Below are 24,126 nucleotides of genomic sequence, written 5' to 3'. Positions count from 1 at the left end.
ACGTTACCATCCATTTTTTCCTGTAACTGTGTGAAGCCTGGCCTGCTTCTGTTAATCCTTTTGAAGTAGCAGACTGTTTTATATTGGGTTTGCTGTGCTAAAGCCTGCAGCACTGTAGATTCTGCCCCTTTACGGAGCCTTTTCTTGCCGGCCATTGTAAATTCAGGAGTCACCATCCCGGAGAAGCTGGAGGAAACCTTATCCAGTTTCAAGTCCTGGACTGAAGGCACAGACTAGGGTTATTTTGCTTCCAGTAGAACTGGTTTACATGTTTCATTTCATGCTAGTTTAACCCAATAAATGCCTAGAAAGCTGCTGCACAGTCGCATTCCAAGGACAGATATTGCCTAAACCTGGACTGGTATCTTTTTGCTTGCTTTGTTGCCTCGGTGTTTTTCCTTGGATTCATCAGCGCTATTTCAGTACGTCAGCACCTATGAGCTAAAAATTACCTAACAATTTGCAGAGCAGCCCATGAGGAAGCAGAACTAAAATGCTAATTAGGGCACGCCGTAGCTCTTAGACGGAAGGCAGCGGGTAGAAGGGCTGAAAGGCACGAGAACTAAAGCACTGTGGGGTGGATGGTGGAACACCGCCTGTATGTAAGCCCCGGAGATCACAGGCATGCCGTGATCACGCTGCAGGCTGGCTTTGTGCAAAAAACCGGTTGTTGCTCATGTGGTGTGCATCTAGAAACGGAGCAGAACGTGCATGCTCCACATGCTTCAGGAAATGTGTGCGGAGGTTTTCGGGGGAATGATGATCGGAATGGACATGAGCAAGCCCTGAGCTGTTGCATAACTAATTATCTATGTTGACATGCCCCAAGTTTAAGAAAAGCGCAGAGCTTTCTTCCTCCATGGGCATTTACATATGGTTACTGGTGGACACTTATTTTTGGTTTTCTATTTTCTCCCTGTCTAGGTTCCTTCTGCCTCATCTGTGTCTAGAGCTGAAAGGAAATTGCAGTTACAATCTTATCAACTACTTTAATTATAATACTGCATTACAGTGACGTTACTCAATGATTCTAGTGAGTTAGGACCAGGGCCAGGGTGGAAATATTCAAAAATAAGAAATATCATTATAATAGAAATTTATTATTATTCCTGGCAAACCTGCTGCCCTGCTCCTCAAGACCTTCCACAGGTTGGGAATTATAATTACTGCCACATGGCTACAGTCATTGACCTAGTCATTCTGGGCAACGCAGCTTGCACCTGCCAGAGCATCATTTTTAAGCAATATGTTGTTGTCAACCTTGCACATTGTTACACACTGCTTATGATAAGGCTAACAATCAGGCACGGATTGAAATAACTTTCCCCTGTTGCAGTCATTCAGTACCAAGCGCTCTCAAACCATTTAAACGTAATAAAATTATTTTTTCCTTTCCTATTCAGTCTCTGCAAAATTTTCAAATAGTCTGAAGTCCTTCATATTACAATTGTGTTAGTCTTGCCTAACTGTCAGTCAGATTATGGTCAGATGTTACCATGTATTAATTCAAACAAATTTTCTACAGTTTTGGGCCGAATCACAACAGTGGGAACGCTATGAAAGCATGATGGACCAAGTAGAAGGTTCGAGACCTTCATCATTTTTAGCAAAGAAAAAAAATTCTAGTTTGTTTGAAACATGCTCTTATAAAACATATCTTAAAGTTCTTTTGTTATAAAATGCTGTTAACAGCCGAATTAGCTTTTTTTATGCAGCCCTTTGACAAACCTAAGTAAGAAAATAGAAGCACCTAACTCTGTTTTTTCTTTGAATTTCAGGTATTGTTGCAGTCCTTTTCTGCGGAGTCACACAGGCCCACTATACCTACAACAATCTGTCACCAGATTCCAAAATGAGAACTAAACAGGTAGGGCATGGAAATAACTGACTTTGTGTCTTCAACTGGTGTAAGGAATAGACAGAGGTACTGGAATATAGCTGGGTGGGATTTCATTGATGCAAAGGAAGAGGCTTATATCGTCATTAGGGGAAAGACTGGAGATTTTACCAGGAAAACAGTAACAATTCTCTGGATAAGCAAAAAATATAAGAATGTGTTCTTCCCAAAAGACCTGAAATGTCAGTCGGGGAGATGAAGGGTAAGGAGGTAACAGTTTACGCTAGCTTCCATAAAAATTACTATGAAGTTAAGGAAATCAAAGAGCTCTGGTAAATAAGAGAGAAGTGGTCTGGGAGATTGGATCCATGTGGATTTTTGCAAAGGGACTGTATAAACTGCAGTCTGGCCCAGAGACTTGAGCAATGACATCGTTTCATTTCTGCCGCATTAAAAATCTGATATAATTAGAAAGATAGTGATTTTTTTCCATTGTGCTATTTAGAGTTTAGAGACGAGAAATTTGGTCGTCTGTTTTTTGTTTGAACAGGTGACTAGTGCAATTGTAGTTATTTTTTAAAACTTGGGGCTGTTCTCAGTACTAGATACATGGCATTGCAGTGTTCAAAATACTTTTCAGCACAAGGAGTAATTTTAGACTACCTCACCACTACCTAGATCCTGTAAGAAGTCATTTAAATGCAGTTTTCTTCCCTTTTAATGTTGACTCGTCTGTCCCAAGAACCCCAGGTTGTAGAAAATCTATCTCCTAGAACAAAATGGAAACATGATCCAAGACTGTAATTTTCATGATGCAATCTGGTACCTTTTTCAGCAATTCCTCTGTTTCAAGCATTGGAAATTTTACGCAAAAAATTTCATCACTTCTTGCACATCTCAATTTAATCAAAAATCCAATTTTCTATCAAAAACAGTTTGATAGAAAAAAATACCAGGCACAGTATCAGTTCAACTGTCAGACTGACTCAGATTTTAAATCACAAACAAGTTTCTGGTCAGTACTTCCAGAATAAAGTGTTAGCTACTGAACAGGATAAGTCTTCTCAACTGCATTTCTTCATACCAGCAGAGGCTGATGCTTTCAAAAAGTATTCCAGCAGAGAAGAGGACCTTTCTCTGATAACTGTACCATAAGGGAATAACATTTATATCTACTATAGAATTGTTTCTATTTTGCAGAAATACTAAATTGCACATGCCATTACTACCCTTGCATGTAACAGTTACAATTTGAATACGAGGCTTTTTCAGGGATTCATCTGCATAATTTAGTGATGCATAGCCTCAGAGAGAGGAAGAGAAAAAGAAAGGCCATGGTATTTTTAATTACATATGAGCCTTTTCAACTACAGAATTAACTAACATTTAGTTTAAATGCGTACTGGTTTTGTTCACGCTTACTCTTTCATTCCCTCCCATTCAAGAGTGCTAAACAAAATAGTGAAAATAAACTCTCTGTGGAGCTATGAGTTTTATGCCGCCCTTCTATTCAGTTTTTCTCTTCCCCCATAAGCCTCCCTTACGATATGGTTCAAAAATTGTGGTTAAATTGCTTTGAATTCTTCTAATTTGTTTTCTAATCCAAAGATTACCCTTTCATATGCAGCTGTTTCACTGCCTCTTTCTTTTTCTCCCCCCAAGAATTCTCTTCAAGCAAATTTACTAAGCCACACACTTGGCATTCTCATAATCATATATGACTTCAGTGCATTTTAAATGAATATTGTTGCGCAGACAGATGGCTTCACTCCCCATCTCAGTCATTTGTATTACTCATTACTGGCCAAAATCAAGGGCTTTTCAGTTCATTTATAGAATTATTCCAAGGCAGTCTCTCTCTTTTGTTACAATATGACAGATCTTTCAATAAGGACTGGTGAACTATAATGCACACCGACAAAACAGTGAGTTAAGGCTGAAGCTAAAGCTAACACAAAACATGGAAATTAGATTTAAAACTGTAAATCAGATTGTGAAATTGTTAGCTGTTTTTAAATAAATGCTTTTTCTCTACTGCTTTGCATTATTTTCTTTACATTTTTTACTAGCTGTTAAAATTTCATAGCTTGATGGTAAAATTCAGTACACAATGATAGAGATGGTGTTTCTGGCCATGATGCCGAGTTCTGCATTTCTCATAATACCTCATCATTTGCTCTAAAAGAATACATAAGAAGAAAAAGACCGGTATGATTTTCTTCAGATATTGATATAAAAAGAGAACTTATCTACAGTTCTTAAATGAGAATTTAAGAACCTCTATTAAGAATGCCTGTTAAAAGATGCCATGTAATTATTAGTCCCCATGTATCCTTTATTATCCAGTCAATCACCGTTTAACATTCCATGAAAGAGAAATATTAGATTTCAAGCATCTCAAACCTACACAATCTAAAAGTATAAAGTAACACAAAGCTTGTCACAAACAATGGATTATTTTAACATTGTCATAAGAAAAGTAAGATAACAAAGATTTAGTGAAAATGCAGGCTTTCAAGAGTTTTCATTCAATCCAATTATCCCAATTCTCACTAAGTATTTATAAACATTTTCTCTCTGTGTTTTTATTGTTTGTTTTTAACATGAATGATGTTTCATGGCAGTATTTTTAAGTTTTCACATCACTGACCTGACGATGGTCATAGTGATTTTAATGTTAAAATTGACACTGCCATCCATGGCAACAAAGTTAGGTCAAACAGAGTGCTCCTGAGTTTCATACACTTAAAGTTTAATTTATCCAATACATCTTTAGTGAAGGAGAAGATGAAACTGCTAGGACCTGATCAAAAGCTATTTGATTCTGTGCAGCTTTCTCTAGAATTATTTCCAGCTGCTAGTATAACCTCACGTTATGCTGCAGGCAAACAACAGTTGCTCCTAAATCTTGGGACATTATAGTTCAGATTTTACATTAGGTTCTTCAGATGTACAGTTGGGTTGGGTTGATTTGCTTAGCTACAGGTCAGTCAGTGGCTGGGCAGCGTGTTGCTAGATAAATAGAAATTACTGGTTTGTTGAAAGCGGACAGACTGTAAATCCCTACAGGTCAGCTCTAGAAAGGGATGCATGGCCAATACTGGGTTTTCTACAGGAAGAGAAGACATTCCTCACTATTTTTTTCTCTCTGCCCTCTATCAGTTTCACTCAAATGCCAAGCTAAGACCAGCACAGTTTCCTAGTGGTGGAGTATTAAGAGAAGCTTCTCACTTTCTCTAATGGCTATAAATGTTATCCATCACACTTATGAGTTGTATCATTCTCTGCTTATGTTCCTTTAACTCCAGGGAACAGCCACAACGAAGAGACCAGGGAACAGGGCAATACCTCTCTTTGGTTAAGCGTGCAAGGGTATGGAGAATTCTGCTTTCGGGCAAAATACAGTGTCAGCAAGTTATAAATTCTGGAAAGGGAATTCTGAAACGCATCCCCTATGGAAGTAGAGCCAGGGAATTACTAGAAGGCACAGGAAAGCATGTCCAGCCAGCAAGGGGATATGTCACATACTGCCCTGCCTGTCTCCGTTCATTCCACCGATCCAGCCCTTGTCTACATAGTCACCTCTGAAATAGTTGTGTCTAACAAGCTTGGGAAGGTTGCGTTCTCAAATTAGGTCTAATAGCCTTTCTAACCACATTACTAGTTAAACAGTTACATTTTTTGCTGATCCTGATAGCAAACCCATTAGGGAACACCTGCCTTACAGACAAAAGCTTCTGGCCTGATTGTTCAGCTGCACCGAGCGTGCAGTATGCACAAGATGCCACATTAAGATTTCAGCAGCCCTTCACCTCCAAGGTTTTACACAAGCTTGAGAAGAGGGTAAAGGTAAAACAAGAGAACTCAGTGCTGCATAACTTCTGAGTAACTTTACCAAAGCATGTAGTCTTACTCAGACTGCTTGACCAAATTAACTCGTGCTGAAGGACTGAAAGTTGAGACTGGTCTTCGGGCTTTGCTCACTGTACTGATTGCTTCAAATTTTAATCTCCACACTATAAAGCAGACATGATAATCTCTGATTATTAAAAGTCATCACTTTGCAGAGGAGCAGCTAATATCTCCTGGAAATCCCTTGAAAATACATTAAGTTTTCAAAACTTACTTGGCTCATTTATGATATACATTCTCCAAGAAGGAAACAGGCTAGGGATCAATCAGCTGATTGCTGGATCGTAGAGTTTGGTGTAAAAGGGTTGTGTTTATAAGCTTATTAATTTAATGCTAATTAATCCTATTAATTGAAACAGGCTGACAAAACAGTCATGAAACATATACTTTTTTAATTCCTCAAAAGCTGTAAGTCAGATTATTATACTCTTGACCCTGATATGTCATCAAATAGCCTCAATATGGACTTTAGACTTGATGCTGTTCCATCCATAATTATAGGCTCTGCTTCTGAAGCAAAGCGGAACAGGAGAGCGTAACTTAAAAAGTAAAGTATGGGAATGGAGATGTCCGAATCTACTGAAATGGGAGAAGAAAAAAAAAAAATCAATTTATCAAAGGAGTGGTTCCTGAACAGTCATCAACGTGTAGTAAAAAGAGCACTGTAGGACTAAAGGCAAAGAGGTGGCTGAAGTCAGTTTTTGGCTCACTATATCCAAATGAAGCACCATCACTGTGATCTGGTCATTCTACCGCTTTTCTGCTGGCCTATCTATCTTATAAACAAGTTAGAAGCAGACCTACACTCAGAATTGAAACAACGGATCTCCTTTCTCTAGATACATGATACAATGACTATCTTACAGGATTCTTCCGTCAGCTATCTTTTTGTAAGAAAAGAAATAATGCACTGCAAATTCTGCTCCAGTAGCAGAGTGCTTTCTCCTGTGTTTGTTGTTAAAAGCACGTGCCAGGAACTGCAGCTACTGTTTTTATCTTTCTGTGAGAGAAGGGGAGCAGCTGAGTAGAGATGGCTATGTACTAGTACTGCCAAAACCGCGTCAATCTGCTGTTTGCGAGGGGTCCCACTCCAGATACCTAGCACCCATATTGTATTTGGGAGAAGCAGCCCTCTAAAATCACAGAGAGCAACAGCACAAACAGAAGTGGGTTTAGTGCCCCTATCTTAAACCCTCCACAGTCACACAGGACATATGTGTGCCTTGTGGCTTTGGTCCTGCTATTTGTTTGAGTGTTTAACAGACCAAACATTTAGAGCTGTGCTTACTGCTAAAGCACACAGCCTATATTAATTTATCTCTGGTTAATGCCTACTATTTTCTGTTATCAGACATTGGATTGTTTATAGATAATTAGTTTACACTTCTAGGAAGAAAAGGCCACACAAATGTCAGGATATAATGGCTCTTACAATTCAGTCTCTTGACTTTTAAAAAATTCAAGAGTATTTCTAGACTGAGGAAAACCCTACTTACAGCAAAATGTCCTCGATAATTAGCAAAGCAGCAACCACCACAAACCATAATTCTCATCCTTTTGAAATGGGCAGCCTAATTGGCAGCTGCTGTTGTGATTTGTTCAGGAACTCTACTTAGGAAAAAATGACCTTTAAGGCACTGCAAGAGGTCAGGTGTTTCCACATAAATGATTGTCAGAGAGAAAGACTGGGAGAAAAGTAAGTTATCTTTCAAACAAGATTACCACCAGTACCAGATTCTAATCAGTCTTTGCATATGTGCTGTGCAGGAAGAATCTGTTCTTCCAGCAAACCACGATCACAGCGCCTGCAGGAAAATTTCACACTAGAATGTTTTTTCATTATCTTCTAAGGTATATAGCACCATTGGCTGTCTGATATAAGATAACATATTTGATGGCTAATACTCTGTCTGAGGGTAAACTGGAAATTCTTTTTAACTAATACATGGCACTCAGGTCTGGCACTCTTCAAAAAGTATACAAGAGGTCCTTGCCTAAAGGATCCAATAAAGTGGAAATTCCTAGTTAGAATTAAACAGGTTGCACGCATGAAGTACTTTCTTCTGTTTAAGTGGAGACTGAGCATAAATGTTAGCTCTGATGGGCACTGTCTCCTTCTGTCTCATGGTTCCCTTTCTGCAGCTGAACAAAAACCCCCTAATTTCCAACCTCCTTGAACCCCTGTGAGTTCAGACTCAAAAGCGACAGACTGGGGCTTCAGGCAGTGCTGCTCAGGAAAGAGTCAAGTGACCAACTTACAGTGGTCAGTGGAAAGGTCTGAGGAAGGGGCTACTACTGATAACAAGAACAAGAAAATAAAATAGCATTTGGGAAGATTTATTTGTATTGAAACAGTATTAGTATAGTTTTGCCCTTGTTTTAGCCAGTTTTGCTTAAAGTAAACCCTCTGGAAATGAGTTGCATTAGGGAAAAACCTTGTTCTTGTTTTCTTATATTTTACCCAGATATTCCCCCCCACCTTTTTGTTTGGGGGGTTTTTTTTGAGACAAGGCCTATAGCAAAACCTTCATTTTGCAGCTGTTCAAAACGATCGGAGAGAACATAGAAATGCCCCTGTTCTTCTTCTTTCTGAGAGAAAAAAATGATACAGACATAAAAAGGTTGTAAGCACAGAGTTAAAAGAAGAAGAAGAATGGCTTATGCTGCATTTAGCATATGGCTGTTAAGAGTAGATACCTGAAGTTGTAGGTAGAAATTTCTGCTAACTTTGAGACATCTAACTTACCTTGAAATCAACAGAAGTCACCGTTTTAGAGCCTTCTAGAAGCCCAAAGGCTCACATGTCTCTAGATACGAGCTATCATTACAGCTCTAGCATAAGTACCCTGAAGAGAAGCAACCCCTCATTCTTGTCCTGCACCTTCCCCTATAACTCCCATGTTCCCCTCCTGAGGCACTAATGAGCTCCAGCTGCATCGCAGGCATGCCGGCTCAGCCGTGTATTCCCGAGCTGGACCATCATAGCTTGCTACCTCAGTGCATCTCCACAGCGCCGCTGGGTCTGTTACAAACAGGCTGCCCTCGTTTATAAATTGCCTTCTTATCTCTAATTGAATATGCACCACAGGCATAGTGCTTGTAATAATTATTACCTTTAAAATGGACTGCAATTGACAGGAAGTGCACAATGAATTCCAGTTCTCTACACAGCTATTTTCTGCGTTTAGCAGAAAAAGCTGGAGACTGGAAATGTGCCAGATGCATTGTTTGACCAGATGTACCATAAGATCTTATGGAACCCTGTAGAATAGTATAATGCTATAAAGAAAGCTCAAGCTGCTTACTGTATGGGTTTAACAAGAGGAATCATAACAACACAAGAAAATCTTGATTTCTGCAAAAGGAATTATACTACTGCGTCTCTCAATCTGGATCTTAACAAAATCCCTCATTATCTGGCTGATTGATGTTCCTGATCACTTAACCGTGCTAAAAGAATGTTAGTCTGCATTCTCTTTACGTGCAGATTAAATTTATGTGGAAATGCTGTAATTGTTTCCTCTCTTTTAGCTGTGAGCTACATGATGGATGGTAAACAGCTAGGAAACATTGCTACAAGTAAACTGATAACAGTAGACTTTATAACTATAGTATATCAGTAATTAGCTGCATAATTTATGATTTATACCATAAATTAGCTGCTATTCTATCCATAATCCAAATTGTTTATAGATAATTAGTTTACCTGAAATATTGGGTGTCCACATACAGAAATCTCATTAGAATATTCAGTTCTAGACTTCATTCTTTAATCTCCATTTTTCCTCTGTTTTTGCATACCTGCTTTAGTGATTCCTTAACTGAGAATGTGCAGATTTACTCTGGCCTCATTAGTTCCCATCAAGCATGTGTCCCTTTGTCAAGGGGATTTTGTAAAGAATACCATATTCTAGTATCTTACACACACACACACACCAAATAAAAATAGTATTTTGGACCTATGAAAAAGAGATCTGCTTTTGAAAAACAAAGGAAAACAACTTTCCTTCATCTCGCTTAAGCACAGGAACTGGAAAATGCACATGCTCAAATGTAATTCATACTCTGAAGAGACCCAGAACTGTAGTGAAAGCAGTATTTCTACAGAGAAGCCCATCTCGTTGGAAAATGATGTCATTTTTTATGCTGGTAGGCTAAGGAGCATAATGCCATATGCAAACTAGTTTCCAAATGGCTTCATTAAAGTTTTTATAATCTGTTTAAACATTAAACATTTTCTTTAAATATTAATAAAGTTCTTTGATTGTTAAGGTTATAGTTTACTCTTTACAGCACAGTAGCAGATGCCAGCAGTTAGCTAACGTATACCAATTGGAATTAAAGCCTATAGGCCAAAATCTCATTGGCATATGGAGAAATATGTAATGAAATTCCAAACTGAGACACATGCTGTAGTTTCTTTGAAAGGTGCCCTGAATCACAAATGAGACTTTCATATGGCTTCATCTGTGCGGTGGAGTCAAACTGTATGGGGCTATGTAAGCTACTGCAGAATCAAAAAGCTGGTTTATATAACTGTGCAGACCATGTTATTGTGTCTCTCTCAATCTTCTCACAAGAGGTTTGAAGAGCGACCTCTGAAATGTTTCTCCTTTCTGTGGGTAGCTAGCACTTATCCCTAGTTTTTAAGTCTGCGTCCATGCAAATATCCAGCCTTGTACCCCACCTCTCTAAAGCACATCTAGTTTTGTGAAGACAATTTCCTCTAAGTATGTAGGCTGTCAGATCAAGTCCCTTCCTAATTACTGCCACCCTCCTCATCGCTGCAACTGTGGAATGCAGAGGGAGAAAAAGCAAACCAAAATCAATCTAATCCTGAGCTACAAACATATTCTTGCGTCATCAACATGTAGCGCTGAAACAGAGCAGAGTGCAGTTTAACGTCACAAACTTAGAGCATATATGGTTACCTTCAGTTTAAATTAATTAATTAATCTCATTCAATTTTGCGTTTTGTAAAAGTTGACAATTACAACATTCCCTTAAACATGTAGTCAGTCACAACTCTCTTATGTGAGAATTTGTGACAGAGATAAAAAATAAAGGTAGGATTCTTCATTTAAGCCCTTCTTCATTTTTCATACAACTAATTTAATAGAGTTTTATGTCATAAACCAAAGCCCTTTGACTTCAGTGAGATTTGGCTTATGCCATAAATGAAGAGGTGCAAATACAATGATAAGTAAAACCACTCAGATTCTTTCTTAAAATATAGTTATGTCCTAATGGTAATAATTTTCTCTAACTTTTTCTTTGTCTGAAACGCTGACACTTCACATTGTTGTGTTAGGTGATTTTAGTACAGGATTTATCAATAAATTCTCCAATTATGGAATGAACCTCTAGAGAACATCATCTGTTTTGTATTTCTATGCACAGTACATTAAACTGCTAAATTGGAGTGCAGTAAAATTATTAAGCAGGTAGGTTTACATAGTTTTTAATGTTGAGGGTATTATTAATAGGTTCCTTTGTTATAACCCTGTGTTGCCTTACACTTGCATGAGTATGTGTCAATGTGTTCATAATTGCTCTTGCTGTGGGGACATGTGTTTGGTCAAGAAATGAAGACGGCTATTTCTTGCGTGGTTAGATAGGTTACGTGACGATCTTTATGGAGCATCAAGCGTTTTGTCACAAATGCGCACTGACCTCACCGGAAGACGTCTGCGCGGTTTGGGAGCTTGCAGCTTTACTGACGTTTTGAGGCCTCTGCTCCCCCTGCAAATGGCAATGCTTTTGCCCTGCCCAGAGACTCCTGGGACAATGGGAGGCCTTAAGGAATCTGAGCTGTACTGTGATTTCTGACATTACCAAACCGCTATTGACAAAGATCCATTCTTGCAATCTGAAATACGTTCTATATATCTCTCCTTTTTAACTTATACGATTCTTGCATGACTGCTGATCCCTCACAGTTCTCTTTCTAGGGATGTCATCTGCAAAATTCCGTATCAGCTAAAAAAAATGCACAAAAGCCTTGGCCAAAACTTTTCAGAAGTATGCAGCTAACGCTAAAATTCTCGCACAATAAGCTGCAAGAAGAAAATAAATACGTGTAAATAAAGCACTACAGTAGTCTAAAGCACTTGCCAGCATCCCATCTTTTTACTGACTGCACAGCTGTGTTTCCATTACACGATTAATGGATTTTCTACCTTCAAAAGAGGCATTTGTACAAAACGGTAGCACAGTGCAAGAAATACTAAACAGCTGACTATAGCTCGTCTCTTTCTCATGGTGCCGTCTGTGGAAATAATTAAGGGCTAAAAAGCCCTTTGTCAAAATCTTTCAGAGTAAATGTCTAAATCATGACTAGAATTCAAATAAGTGCCCTGTCTTTCCACATGTTTTGGTACCTATCTACTTTCATTCACCTAAAATAATGAAAATTGCATGCAAGTTTGAGCATCTATTTCAAGCTTTTGACTTTTAATTCTGCTTCTGTCACACTAATTTAGGGGGGTGTTGACCACCCTTTGCCTCCAGTGAACTTGAGAAGAGTTCCGAGTGTCTGAGAATTCCAAACAGACATTCAGCATCCTCAGAAGCACACGCTCATGTAGTGACTAATACTCTTCTTGAAAAAACATTTCTCTGTATGAGGTGCCAGATGATACTTCCCTAGTCCACCCACCTTCTGCTTTCCTACAGATTCTTACCGAGAGTTATTTTTAAGGTGCATTAAAGAATGACTAGTTGTATCTTTTCACTACAGATACTTAATTTTATGTAAAATAAAGTGTCCTGAGCTCTCAGATTTAAGTACAGTTGAAGGTGTACCTTAGTTTAAGATTTTTAATTTTTGCTTGGTTTACTGTGCATCTTTTTTTTTTTTTCCTTTTTTCTTTTTTTTTTTTTTTTGGCTGATATCGTTTGTGGGATTAGTAAAACATCACCAAGGAGACCACTAGTAATTTAGTAGACCTGAAAGCACTGGAAACCTTTACAATACTTTCTCCAACAGCTTCTATTCTGTTGGTTTCAGCCAGAGTCACATTATAGCCAGACGCAAACCTGCCCCGCTGAAATTAATTATGAAACTATCACTTAAATTCAAATAGCCATGGGCTCACTTTGGGTTTGTGCACGCTTACTTTGAGGGCAAGATTTCACTTTCCAGTCTTTGCACCCTAACAACATCCAACTGCTGTAGCTTCTGTATTTTTGACAGTATTAATCTTTGCCCTGTTTGTGCTTAATACTACATATTCATCTCCATTGGCCTTTACGCATACTATTAGTGTATGCAGACACATACACACATGCGCACACATACACACTGTGCTATGTAAAAGGCACATATAAACAGCACTGATAGTTTCCTCTAAGTTCATTTTCTCCAATTACCCTTCACCTGCAATTTCTGGATGTATTTCAGAGATACAAGTGCAGGGTGTTAGACAGCCCTTCACCACAGGCAATTATTTACTCACAGTGGAAGTACCAACATTGCAGCCGCTTCGAAGCCAACTGGTATTTGCTGACAGCTTTCTTCTGCTTTATCCGCAAGACGGTCCTTTGTACTGTTTTCAAAAAGTACGCCACCAGCAAGTATCTGACATTTTCTGTATTTAAGAAACTGGACCTTTCACATTTCATGTTCAGGCAAATCCCTCTCACATTCTATGTCTCATTTATCTCACCTCCATACAGTCTGTGCTCTAGATTATCTCTTTAAGTGTAGAGGACTGTTAGCTGAGAAAAGTCTAATACTTAAGAAAAAAATGTGACACACAAAAACATAGTTGCTATTTACATTTCTCGGTCTTTTTGTCCAAATGAATCATCAATTCTTGAATAGTAGCTTAGGTCGAGAGGCAGGGAAGCTGTTTAAAGATGACTGTAGAAATGAAACAAAAGAATTCCCCAGATTCCCACCCTAAACATATAAGAGCAGATCACCAGACCTATTAATCCAGTATCCTGCTTCAGAAACTGGTACTAGAATCTGGAGAGTAATTGCAAATAATACTGCCGAATGTAACTATAGGGTAGCATTCTGCCAAGGTAATGTAGTTAAAAGTTGACTCATCAGTAATAAGTCTTTAAAAATAATAAATGGAGCTTAATATCATCAGGATCTCATGCTATTCAACACCAGTTAGAGCAAGAACAGTTCTCAGAAGGAAGATGCTCTCCCTAGGTTAGAAAGAGGTAGGGTCTTGTGTCTATTCCTCTCCAGCCTCTATAAACAGACTTATAACAAAACAGCACGTATATGGAAAACCCTGAACAAATAACTGTGGCATGGAAAGTAGAGAAGTTATTTAGTAAACACTCTTTTATCTTAGATTAGGCACTGAATAAAAACAAAACAGCATGTCATCAGAAAAACACATGCAAATATTGCTACTGTTTTCTGGATTAAGGTAAAATAGAGTCTTTCCTGATTTACAGTTCTACGGCATTTTTCCACAGAAGTAGTTTTACAGACTGTAAAGGGAAGCATCAATATGGGTAGATAGAAGCTGCACTACCGTTTCTATAGAACAGGTGCAAAGAGAGCAAGTATTTGTCCTGTAGTATGTTGGATTTGCAGTGAAATGGAAATCTTACAGTCGTGAGCATCAGATAATTTTTTGCAGTCTTGATTCTTGCTGGAAAGCATGAAGAAAAGACACCACAGACTTCATAAGAACCCTTTTTTTTTTTCCTTCCTGGTAGGTTAAAGGCCCTCATATTGGTTACTAGTTCCTAATATATCAAAGACTAAGTGAATTTCTTTCCAACGCCCAAAACTTGGCAAGGAAGGAAACGGTTTTTATGAACTCACTTCAAGAATTACTATTAGAGAATATTTCCTCTTAGCAAATTGAAATGGAATAAATTGCATTTGTCCTCCTTAGAAATTGAATTGGTCGCTTGAGGTTAGGATTGTGACGGTAAGTCACAGGAAAAAAAAAACACTTGAGAGGGGTGAAAAGAGAAAGATGAGATTGATTTTGTGGTTTACTTTTGAAAAATCAGCAGCAGTTCCTCTAATTCTAACATAAATGCAGAAACACAAAAGATGTATTAGTTCATTGCAATTTTAAAGACAACTAGATTACATTGTTAACATTACTCTTTTTCTTTGACCAGAAGGAGAACAGTCATGTTTTAAAGCACCTAAGTCTCCTTTGTTAGCTGAAATTGGCTTTGGCAAAGCCACAAATTGTTTCTTTCTTTTGCTAATTTTTTTAACCATTGTTCCATATAGCTCTTAACTGTCAGTGCATAATGTCCCTGCTTCCACTTGATTGGTGATTTACTGCCCCAGAAAGATGCCTTCCAAGAAAGTATCTTTCAAGTTGTTCAGAATAGGTCATGAACTTAAGCTTCATTTTTATTGATGATATTATTTTGCAGCTTTTTTTATTCTTTTTCTTCTACACATAGCCTATTCTCGGATTTCAGCTTTATAAGAATACTACCTTAATCCGAGACAGCACAGGCTGTTCATAGCCTCTTCATTTTCCATTACCATAATTATCCCTCTATCAGCAAATGGAACAGCCATCAGTGTTCTCAAAAATTTCCAAATTCATCCCTAAACACAGTAGATTTTAGTACCGCCGTTAATTGTTGACCGGTCAAAAGTCCTTTATATCCCTTCAATTTTCCAGCTACGCTCTGTTATGCCCCATCTTGAGCAGAACCCTTCCTTAATACTTACAGAATAATACAGTACTGCTAAATGTAGAGAGCTTTAACTGCAGTAATCGCTGAGCACATTATCTTGATACAACAGAGCACTGATGATTCCTCCTTCCTTTGTGCCTGCAACATCTCAGTTCGGGAATTTAAGAAAAATAAGCACTTTGAAAACGGTTGTTTCTAGTCTGTGAACCAAAAAATGACTTAGATTACAAGCTGTAGGAGCAACAGCATCATCCTCTCTGTTTTGGCAATACCTTCCATTAAGGTGTCATTCTTGGGTTAGTTTTAGGTGCAACTTAATGCCTGAGGTATAACAGCCAAAGTTGGTTGTGCTGCAGGAAAGGGAGATAGTGATCTAAACAGGTTCCCTCTCTTACAAACTGATCCTTGTTTGAAAAAAAACCAACAAAGTTTGCAGAAACCCCCTTTCCTAGGCAACTTAGCAAGACTAATGATAGAATAATTAATTTTTCTACAGCTCGATCCAAAGTCTATTGAAGACAAGATATAAATTCTCATGAGGCTCTGATCTGGCTGTACTACCACAAGTGCACATCAAAGTTTCTACTGCTCTCCATGCCTTACGCATAGAAGAAATGAGTATATGGAGTCTTAGATTTTGAACAGAGTCACTTGTCAATTAATTGATAAAACTGAATAACAAAGCTCTTTCTGAGGGTTAATTTGAATCCTGTAATTAATGATGTTGACAGATTCATTGTAAACACAAACCAAACTAAGCTTCCATTCACCCCTGAGGTCAAACCTTTTTAGAAGTTCTGAATGTTTTACTTGTTAAGTCATTCTCCCTCTGATTTTCATTGCTCCCAAGTAGTTTAGAACAAGAAAAAGATTCTAATTTAGCTGCCTAATTTTCAACATTTTTGGTTTAAACTCCTTTTGTCTAGCAAAGCCGTTCAAGACCTATGGCATTTTTAATAATAGAAGGGATTTGCCTTGATGTCTGGGGCCAACATTTTTTCTTTACTGTTGCTAGTCAGAAGTGTATTCTGTGCCAGTACTTTATCCAGCTTCTCCCAAGCTGAACTTTGGTGGTGGTGTGTAGATTATGCCAGAAAGAATAAGCCATACTGTGTAAATGAAAAATATTGCTGGCCTTTCCTCTCCCTTGGTGTTGCTGTTTTCTTTATTTATTTTTCCTTTTACTTCCCAATTCTTCCTCAGGCCTTACGAATCTCTTAAACCTCCCAGCTTTATAGGGAAATAGAAAGTTACTGTGTGCCTTCCATAAATCTGTTGGGGTGAAATTCATTGAATTCAGTAGCAAAGCCTACTGATAAAAAAGGCCAGAATTTTGCCCCAGGACATAAAAGATCTTGTAAGAATCTCTCTCTGCTAACGTGTTTGTAAGTTTACAGTCAAATATGGTTGGATATCAAAATTAGCGCCATAAAAAAGTTTATAGTCTATCAGGAATTTGAGTTATTTTTGCCGATTCTTTCATCTAAGCATGTTATTCTAGAAATAAGCATTATATCACTATGCTGTGAAGATTCATTATAGCTGTATAAAGGATTTCAGGCAAGAGGTTCAAATTCAAACCTTCTTTTTCTGATTTTGAAACCTCTAATCAAAAGAGAAAGATTAAATAAAGCAATTAGGCTACAATAAAAGCTTCTACAATCTCAGAAAAAATACTGTAGTCTGAATTCTCACTGCATTTTAATTCAAAATAATTAGGGAAAAGCAATTTTCATCAACTATTGGTTTATCAATATCCTTGACTTCATGGAACATTTTTGATAGCTGTGTTCTAATTAAATAGCATTATTCAAATATAATAAATTTTATAACCATCACTTAACATTGACTGCTTGGGATTTTAATAGCTGTCACCTTCAAATCTCTCTTTAAAAGTATAATCAATTTTATATCCTAGCTGCTGTTGGACTACTGAAATTCTCCCTATTTTGATGTCATGCAAGAATATATCACTGTAAGATGTAACCCCTAGACAGGTGGCATTCCTCCATGTTGCTAGCAAAATCAATGCAACTAGAGAAGGCTTGCAGATACCTGCAAGATGTGGATGACATTCCTTCAGCAGGTATTAAATCGAGTGAAAGAATGTAATATTGCCATCAGTGAGTAAAATTCACTGTATTTTGCTGGAAATAAGTTGTGGATGTAATTCAGCTTTTACTCAATACCCTCGTACTAACATTATTCCCTTGAGATGAAAGAATGTTGTTTGTAATTCTGCTCTTACCCAGTACCTCTCATACTAACTTTATTCCCTTGAGATGAAAAACACTGTTTAAAATATTAGGTTATGAGAAATCTCACACCTTCCATCTCCCCAGTCACAAGGGGACTGTGGCATAGAATATGTTCATTTTCTCCTTTTGATGCTCCTTTAAAGAATTCTATTTTTATTGCAGCTGAGATTGGAACTTAGTGTGTCCCATCTTCCAGGTGAACTAATTACTTACCTAGATAATCTCTCTAACACTCAGTGAAAATTTAAGTAGTTCTATAAAATGGATCAAGTTGCAAAACCCATTTTGGCGTAGCTTGTTTCTCTAATTGGCTTGAACTTAGCTGTGGGGGTGGAGGGAAGGAAGGAGAAGAAAAAAGAAGGCACTTATCTCGCTCAAAAGATAAAACTAATACAGTTTTTATACCATATAAATTTTTTTACTTGAGTTAAAATAAAACATAAGATAAACTTAATGGTTACAGCAAGGCTTAAGGTGTAAATAACCTGGATTGATTCCTTCCTCTGCCAGTGAGAACTGAACTGCAAGTGGTACTTTCCAGAACAATGTCCCAACTTAAAACTGATTTTCTGCACATCTTTCTTAGTACTTACAATGGCTGAAAGTAACAGAAAAACGAAGCATATTTGGTGAATGATGTGGTTTTTAATACATAGATATTCTGTCAATTTTAATAGACATTTTAATTAGACATCTTCTGTAATATCCACTTTTTACGGAGAAAATAACCAAAGCAAAGCAAATACCAGTTGCAGTAACTCACTGAGCTAAACACCTCAACCAAGTGCCCGGATTGGTTTTACACCGGTGTTTTTGTAATTAATACTCTACTCTGCAATGTGTTGACACTGGTGATTTATTACAACTCTTACTTTAAAGCTATAAGCAGATTTATAGACTTCGTGAAGAGGTAGAAATGGCACATTACAAATGAGGAGTTTTAGTTTTATACAGAAAAAATGTCTTATTACTATGTGTATATTAAAATGGTTTCTAGTATAATTTTCTAGTAGCCTTGGGGAAACTAATGGCAGCATATGAGCACTTTAATGCCAATTTCATTTAGAGTAGAAAGAGGTTAGTTGTCTGTGTAGGAGGAACGGGAAGGGAATTTATGGTTATAGACAAAATACTTCTAAGGACTCAATATCTAGGATCAATATCTAGGATTCTAGATGTCTTATGAGGAGCGGCTGAGGGAACTGGGACTGTTCAGCCTGGAGAAAAGGAGGCTGAGGGGAGACCTCATCGCTCTCTACAACTACCTGAAAGGAGGTTGTAGCGAGGTGGGTGTTGGTCTTTTCTCCGAAGTAACAAGTGATAGGACGAGAGGAAATGGCCTCAAGTTGCGCCAGGGGAGGTTTAGATTGGATGTAAGGAAAAATGTCTTTACTGAAAGAGTGGTGAAACATTGGAACAGGCTGCCCAGGGAAGTGGTGGAGTCCCCATCCCTGGAGGTTTTTAAAAGACGTGTAGATGAGGCGCTTAGGGACATGGTTTAGTGGGCATGGTGGTGTTGGGTTGACGGTTGGACTCGATGATCTTAGAGGTCTTTTCCAACCTCAATGATTCTATGATTCTATGATTCTAATCCTAACTTTTTTCTTTTCTTTTTTTTTTTTTTTCTTTTCCTGCAAGTAATCCCACTTGCAAGTACATATATTCAAAATAAGGGAGATTTTTGAGTGGCATTTAAGCAGACCATGGGCCATGGCATGGACCTGGCTTATGGCCACTCAGAGAAAAAAGGATGTTTTTCAGTGGCTAACGTGTATGGTGCAACTCTTCTTGGAACTCCTCGGGTGTCCCAGGAAATTATAAATTCCAGATGAAAGCCTATTCCTCCTGTTGTTCTACTTCTCATCAAAAGGTCTTGATATCTCATCTTTAAAATAATGACAGAAACATTTGTGTGAAAGGCATAACAATTTGGGAAAATGCTTCTATGGTAGCTGTTTCTTAACATGGTTTTCAGAAGATCTCTTTAGAATAAATTGTTTTTTTCTGACGGGATTTATGCTGCACAGCACTGACAGTTAAGTGCTTAATGGAGTATGTCCATGGGCTCTGTATTACTGTTGAACAAAACACAGAAGTTGAAGAAACACTAAATAAAACACTATGCTGAAAACGGGAATAAAAGTGAAGTCTGGAGGACAGTGGGTGAGTTTTACATTAGATCTACAAGCATCGTGTTCCAGGAAATGGCATTCAGATATCACTCCTTTTATGACAATAACTAGTTCTGAAGTAGTTGATAATTTTTATTTTTTTTTTTTAACTCGGGGTGAGAAATTTGAATAGGTTGCACTCCATGAATAAACATGTCATGTGAGTGATATACTTTTAAAAAGAGAAAGCAAACTATATGGGGGATACAGAAGACACTGAATGAAGCTAAGCTACTTTTACCATTCTAAGGAGCTGAATCTTTCCTAAGAGACCATATCATGGCTGTCCCTGGAATAGGAAGGAGCCTACTCTAAATTAGCTATTGAAATAGCACCTGGATTTTTGCTATACAAAGGAAGGAAACTAATCTGGATTTAATCTTCTAGCAAGTAGGCAGTGCTCTGATCATGGAAGATCAAAATACAAAGAAACTAGAGATAAGAGGGGAAAAAAAATCCCGGCACAGTTCAGCACCAAAATTCACAGGGGAAAAAAAGGGATTTGGATTGTATTTGCTCTTGCAAACAAACCAATTGATGTCCAGCAATATGATTCAAGAACTGCAATAGATTAGTGTTGCTTGTATCTGACGTAGATGACGTGGCTAAAAAGTGTTACACACGCTGTAAATACAGGCTAAGAAAACTCATAGGCCTATGCTGGCGGCACAGGAAACATTGGCCCAGCGAGCAAATGAAGTATATATTGTTCATGTGGATTGGAAACACACAGTCAAGAATGAGGGGTTTTTCTTTTTAAGAGTCACTTATTGAAATGATTCTGGAGGTTTGAAGCTGCATTGAAGTAGGAAGAAACAGGATACGTGTAGCCAGAAAAGGAGGTAAAGTTATAGGGAAATGTAAAAGATGCACTGAACTGAATTTACAAGAAATACGTAAAGGCTGCATCTTGACCAGATTGCTGGGAGACAAGGAGTGAGAAGTTTAAAAGCAGTAATGTCACAAAAGCACTTCAGGCAGGAGTAAAAGCTTGAATTTACTGTTGAAGATTATTGAGAAAGAGTATACAGCAAAAGCAATGATACAGCAAAATCTGTTTTCCTTCCAAAAAAAGTATGTCAACAAAAAGTTTGGAAAATACAAGAAAGAAACTTTAGTTCCAGAAACTGTGTTTCTAAAATGCATCAATGGTAGATCTACTTTACATTTCTTTAAATCTGGAATAAGATTTTGTAAAGGAAGAGCGAAATATCATTCCGCTTTAAAACCTCTGAAGCACCTTTATCTTATCCCAACAACTAAAGTATGCAGCTGTGGCTCCTCATAGCAGTACCCTTCCCTCAAAAGATTTTTATATAAACACAAATATATATGTATTTTTTATATATATATGTAGATCCTGTCATGACACTCCTGATACATTGCTTAAAGCATTAGAAAAATGTGTCAGATGACACTCCCACAAAGAAGTGGGATCATGTTTGCTCCCAAAATGGAAAAGCAAAGATTTATCGTAATAATTTCTATGGGTCGCAAGATCCCGTACTTCGAGGTTTTTTGACAACTGGTTTCTCTCATTCAAATTTAATTTAAATAATTTAAGTCTCCTAACTTGCAAATATTTCTTGGGTTTGTTTTCATGTTGTTCAGCATTGCAGCACAAAATGGGGGCTATGGCATGTGTGCTTGGGATAATTGATGGTGCTGCCACGGCGTCCGAAATATCTTCCCATACACTACTGGGTGTTATGCCATTTTGTTTCCGAAATTTGTTTTAAATAATGATTCTGACAGCTCTCGTTTTTCCTTTGTTACATCTTAGTGACTGTTATTGGATATTTATTTTTAGAAGCACAAACATATTACCAAAAAATACATAAGTCCATTAAGGATGAATAAAATATCTCCATAGTAACATGCCGGATAGTGATGTATGACTGATTGTAGACAGATTGACAAACTTCGGCCCTAATTCTGCATCAGGATTTGTTAGCGTAGTCTCCTGAGCCCAAAAGTGGCTTCAGAAGCAAAAAGACCTCTTTTTCTCTCCTCTGTAGTTATTTGGCAGCAATGATTGATTTTTTTCAAATGTGGATAAATATGAAAATTTATTTTATTAGTTTTTATATAATCAGCTGCAAATGCAATCAAGAACATCCCCTCAAGGCAAATGAATATTTTGGCTTTGCTTGTTTTTTCACAGAAGAAATCCTACCATAATCATGTATTTTAGGCTTATTTTATAAGACGTTTAAATGATACCTTAAATAGTTTGGTTTGAAATGAGTAATTGATATTGATGACCATACAGTGCAATGAAAGTTTTCATCTGCAGGATAATATTCCTAGTAGTAAAAAAGATCGTGTTGTATTTTAAAGGCACAGGTTCTTAAAAGTCCATTTAGGAATTTATTTTTTTCTCTCTTGGCATTAGTGTACCCACACCCCGTACTGTATTACGCATAGCCACTTGTGCAATCAGGAGCCATTTCCCAGGCTCACCTGTGTAAACATGAGCGAAGTTAAATTCCCTCAGCTTCCTTGCCGTTTGCACTGAAGCTTGTATAACGTACTTGCTGTTTATGTATTTTATCAGTTGTCTATGTCAAGCTTTCATACACAAATCAGAGAAAAATGTGCAAGCAACTATGATTTTTAAAGCTAAAAGACACCACGTATACTGTATAGCAAATTAGATGGTTTTGAAATCCACCCTTGAAATAAGTGCGATTTCTGTTCCTTTCATCTGAACAGTTCTGCATTCCAAGGGAACCTGGTGATAAACAGTAGTTAGTTACAGACAAGAGTCATAATTATGTTCTTTCTCTCTCGTTTAAGTTGTTTGAGTTCATGAATTTTTTGGCTGAGAATGTCATCTTCTGTTACATGGGACTTGCGCTATTCACGTTTCAAAATCATATCTTCAATCCTCTCTTTATATTTGGTGCATTTGTATCCTTTGCTTTAAAGAAATATATAACTATGTACATGTATATATGTATCTTTTTATATATATAAAGAATGTGTGCTCCATGTGGGGGGAAAAAAGTCAACAAGCAAACCAATCGGTTCCTTAAATACTAAAAATCAATTTTTTGTCAAGTCCAAAGGCAATCATCTTTATTACGTATATGTCAATAACTGGCTCAATGCATGTAAGCACATGGTCTTTTGACGGTTGCTGTTCTGCAGATCTGCTACAAGGCAAATAGGTTTAAACCAGCTGGGGAACTTTTGCCACTGGTTTACAAGTGGGGTGAGAAATTGGGATGTGTATTGGAACACATCTGTGGGGACAGGTGCAGGCGCACAAAATCTCTTTGCCTGTCCAGAGCCAGAGCCACAAACTGTAGAGCTGCCTCCAGACAGACAGTGCCATAAGCAGAACTTCCCCAAAGCTACTTAAATGATATTAAGTCCCTAAAAAGCAAACAGTTCTGCATCGCTCAAATCTTTCCTTCTTTGTATTTGATATCTCTAGTGTGCATGGATTTATTTACACCATCATGTGCCTAAGAAAGTGGTAAGAAAAAGAGTCTGTCTTTAATTCTGCCATGGTTTCTCAAGAAATCTGTTGCTTACTTGTACAGTGCTATTGATTCTTCTCACGCTGACAATTTACCCAATGATTTTTTTGGCTCACAGCAGCAGTCCTTTGCTTATCACTTTTTGATGACCCGAGCTTTGAAAGTTGGGATCATACTGTTTACTTGCAGTAATTTTTGTATGCAATTTCCAAATGAATAATAAGAACTGCATCACAGCTCCCTCGGCTACAGGTTGGGTTAGACGGCAGAGAGGACCCCAAGAGCCTATTGCACCCCATCACCACAACAAGGCAAGTGCAATACTGTGTCCTGCACTCCTAGCGTGGGAAGACAGTTGAACGTGAGCGCAGCGTTCAGCACCCCAGATGGGGACTGTGCTGCAGAGCACTGCAGGGACCTGGCTCTATCGTTTCCTCTCGCCAAGAGCCAACAGGCTGCAACAGGGTTGCGCTGGACGGCTGAGCACAGGGCGTGTGAAGCAACCGCTGCTAATGCATGTTCTCCCAAGTCCATAGGAGCTTTAAGCAGCTCTTGGCCCAGCAGATATGATACATACAGACATTGCCACCCAAGTACTTCATCTGTTCTACAGTCCACAGCATGTCTCAGACTGAGTGCCATAATTGAGCCCTAAGAGTCACAAGACAAGGGGAGGATGGAACCTGCTAAAAGTATGTATAAGGAGCTCTGGTTGTATTTTTTTTTATCTGAAGTAGCCTCATGTTTCTAATTAAGGCAACTTTTGTGATCGTTCCACAGAGGAGTAATAAAGAACTCCTTTCGAAAAATCTCCA

General features: G+C 37.9%; 1 protein-coding gene across 1 annotated transcript in view; it reads left to right on the top strand.

Annotated features, from left to right (window-relative positions):
• SLC9A9 (solute carrier family 9 member A9) overlaps window positions 1-24,126 on the top strand; it is a 218,327-nt gene that overhangs the window by 96,039 nt on the left and 98,162 nt on the right. The window contains exons 9-10 of the mRNA XM_076341008.1: window positions 1,779-1,867; window positions 22,623-22,736. Of these exons, the coding sequence (XP_076197123.1) occupies window positions 1,779-1,867; window positions 22,623-22,736 (203 nt within the window). The remainder of the gene's footprint in view (window positions 1-1,778; window positions 1,868-22,622; window positions 22,737-24,126) is intronic.

Source organism: Aptenodytes patagonicus, chromosome 6 (genome assembly GCF_965638725.1).
Source record: "Aptenodytes patagonicus chromosome 6, bAptPat1.pri.cur, whole genome shotgun sequence".
Taxonomy (NCBI): Eukaryota; Metazoa; Chordata; class Aves; order Sphenisciformes; family Spheniscidae; genus Aptenodytes; species Aptenodytes patagonicus.
This window is presented reverse-complemented; position numbering and strand designations above follow the sequence as displayed.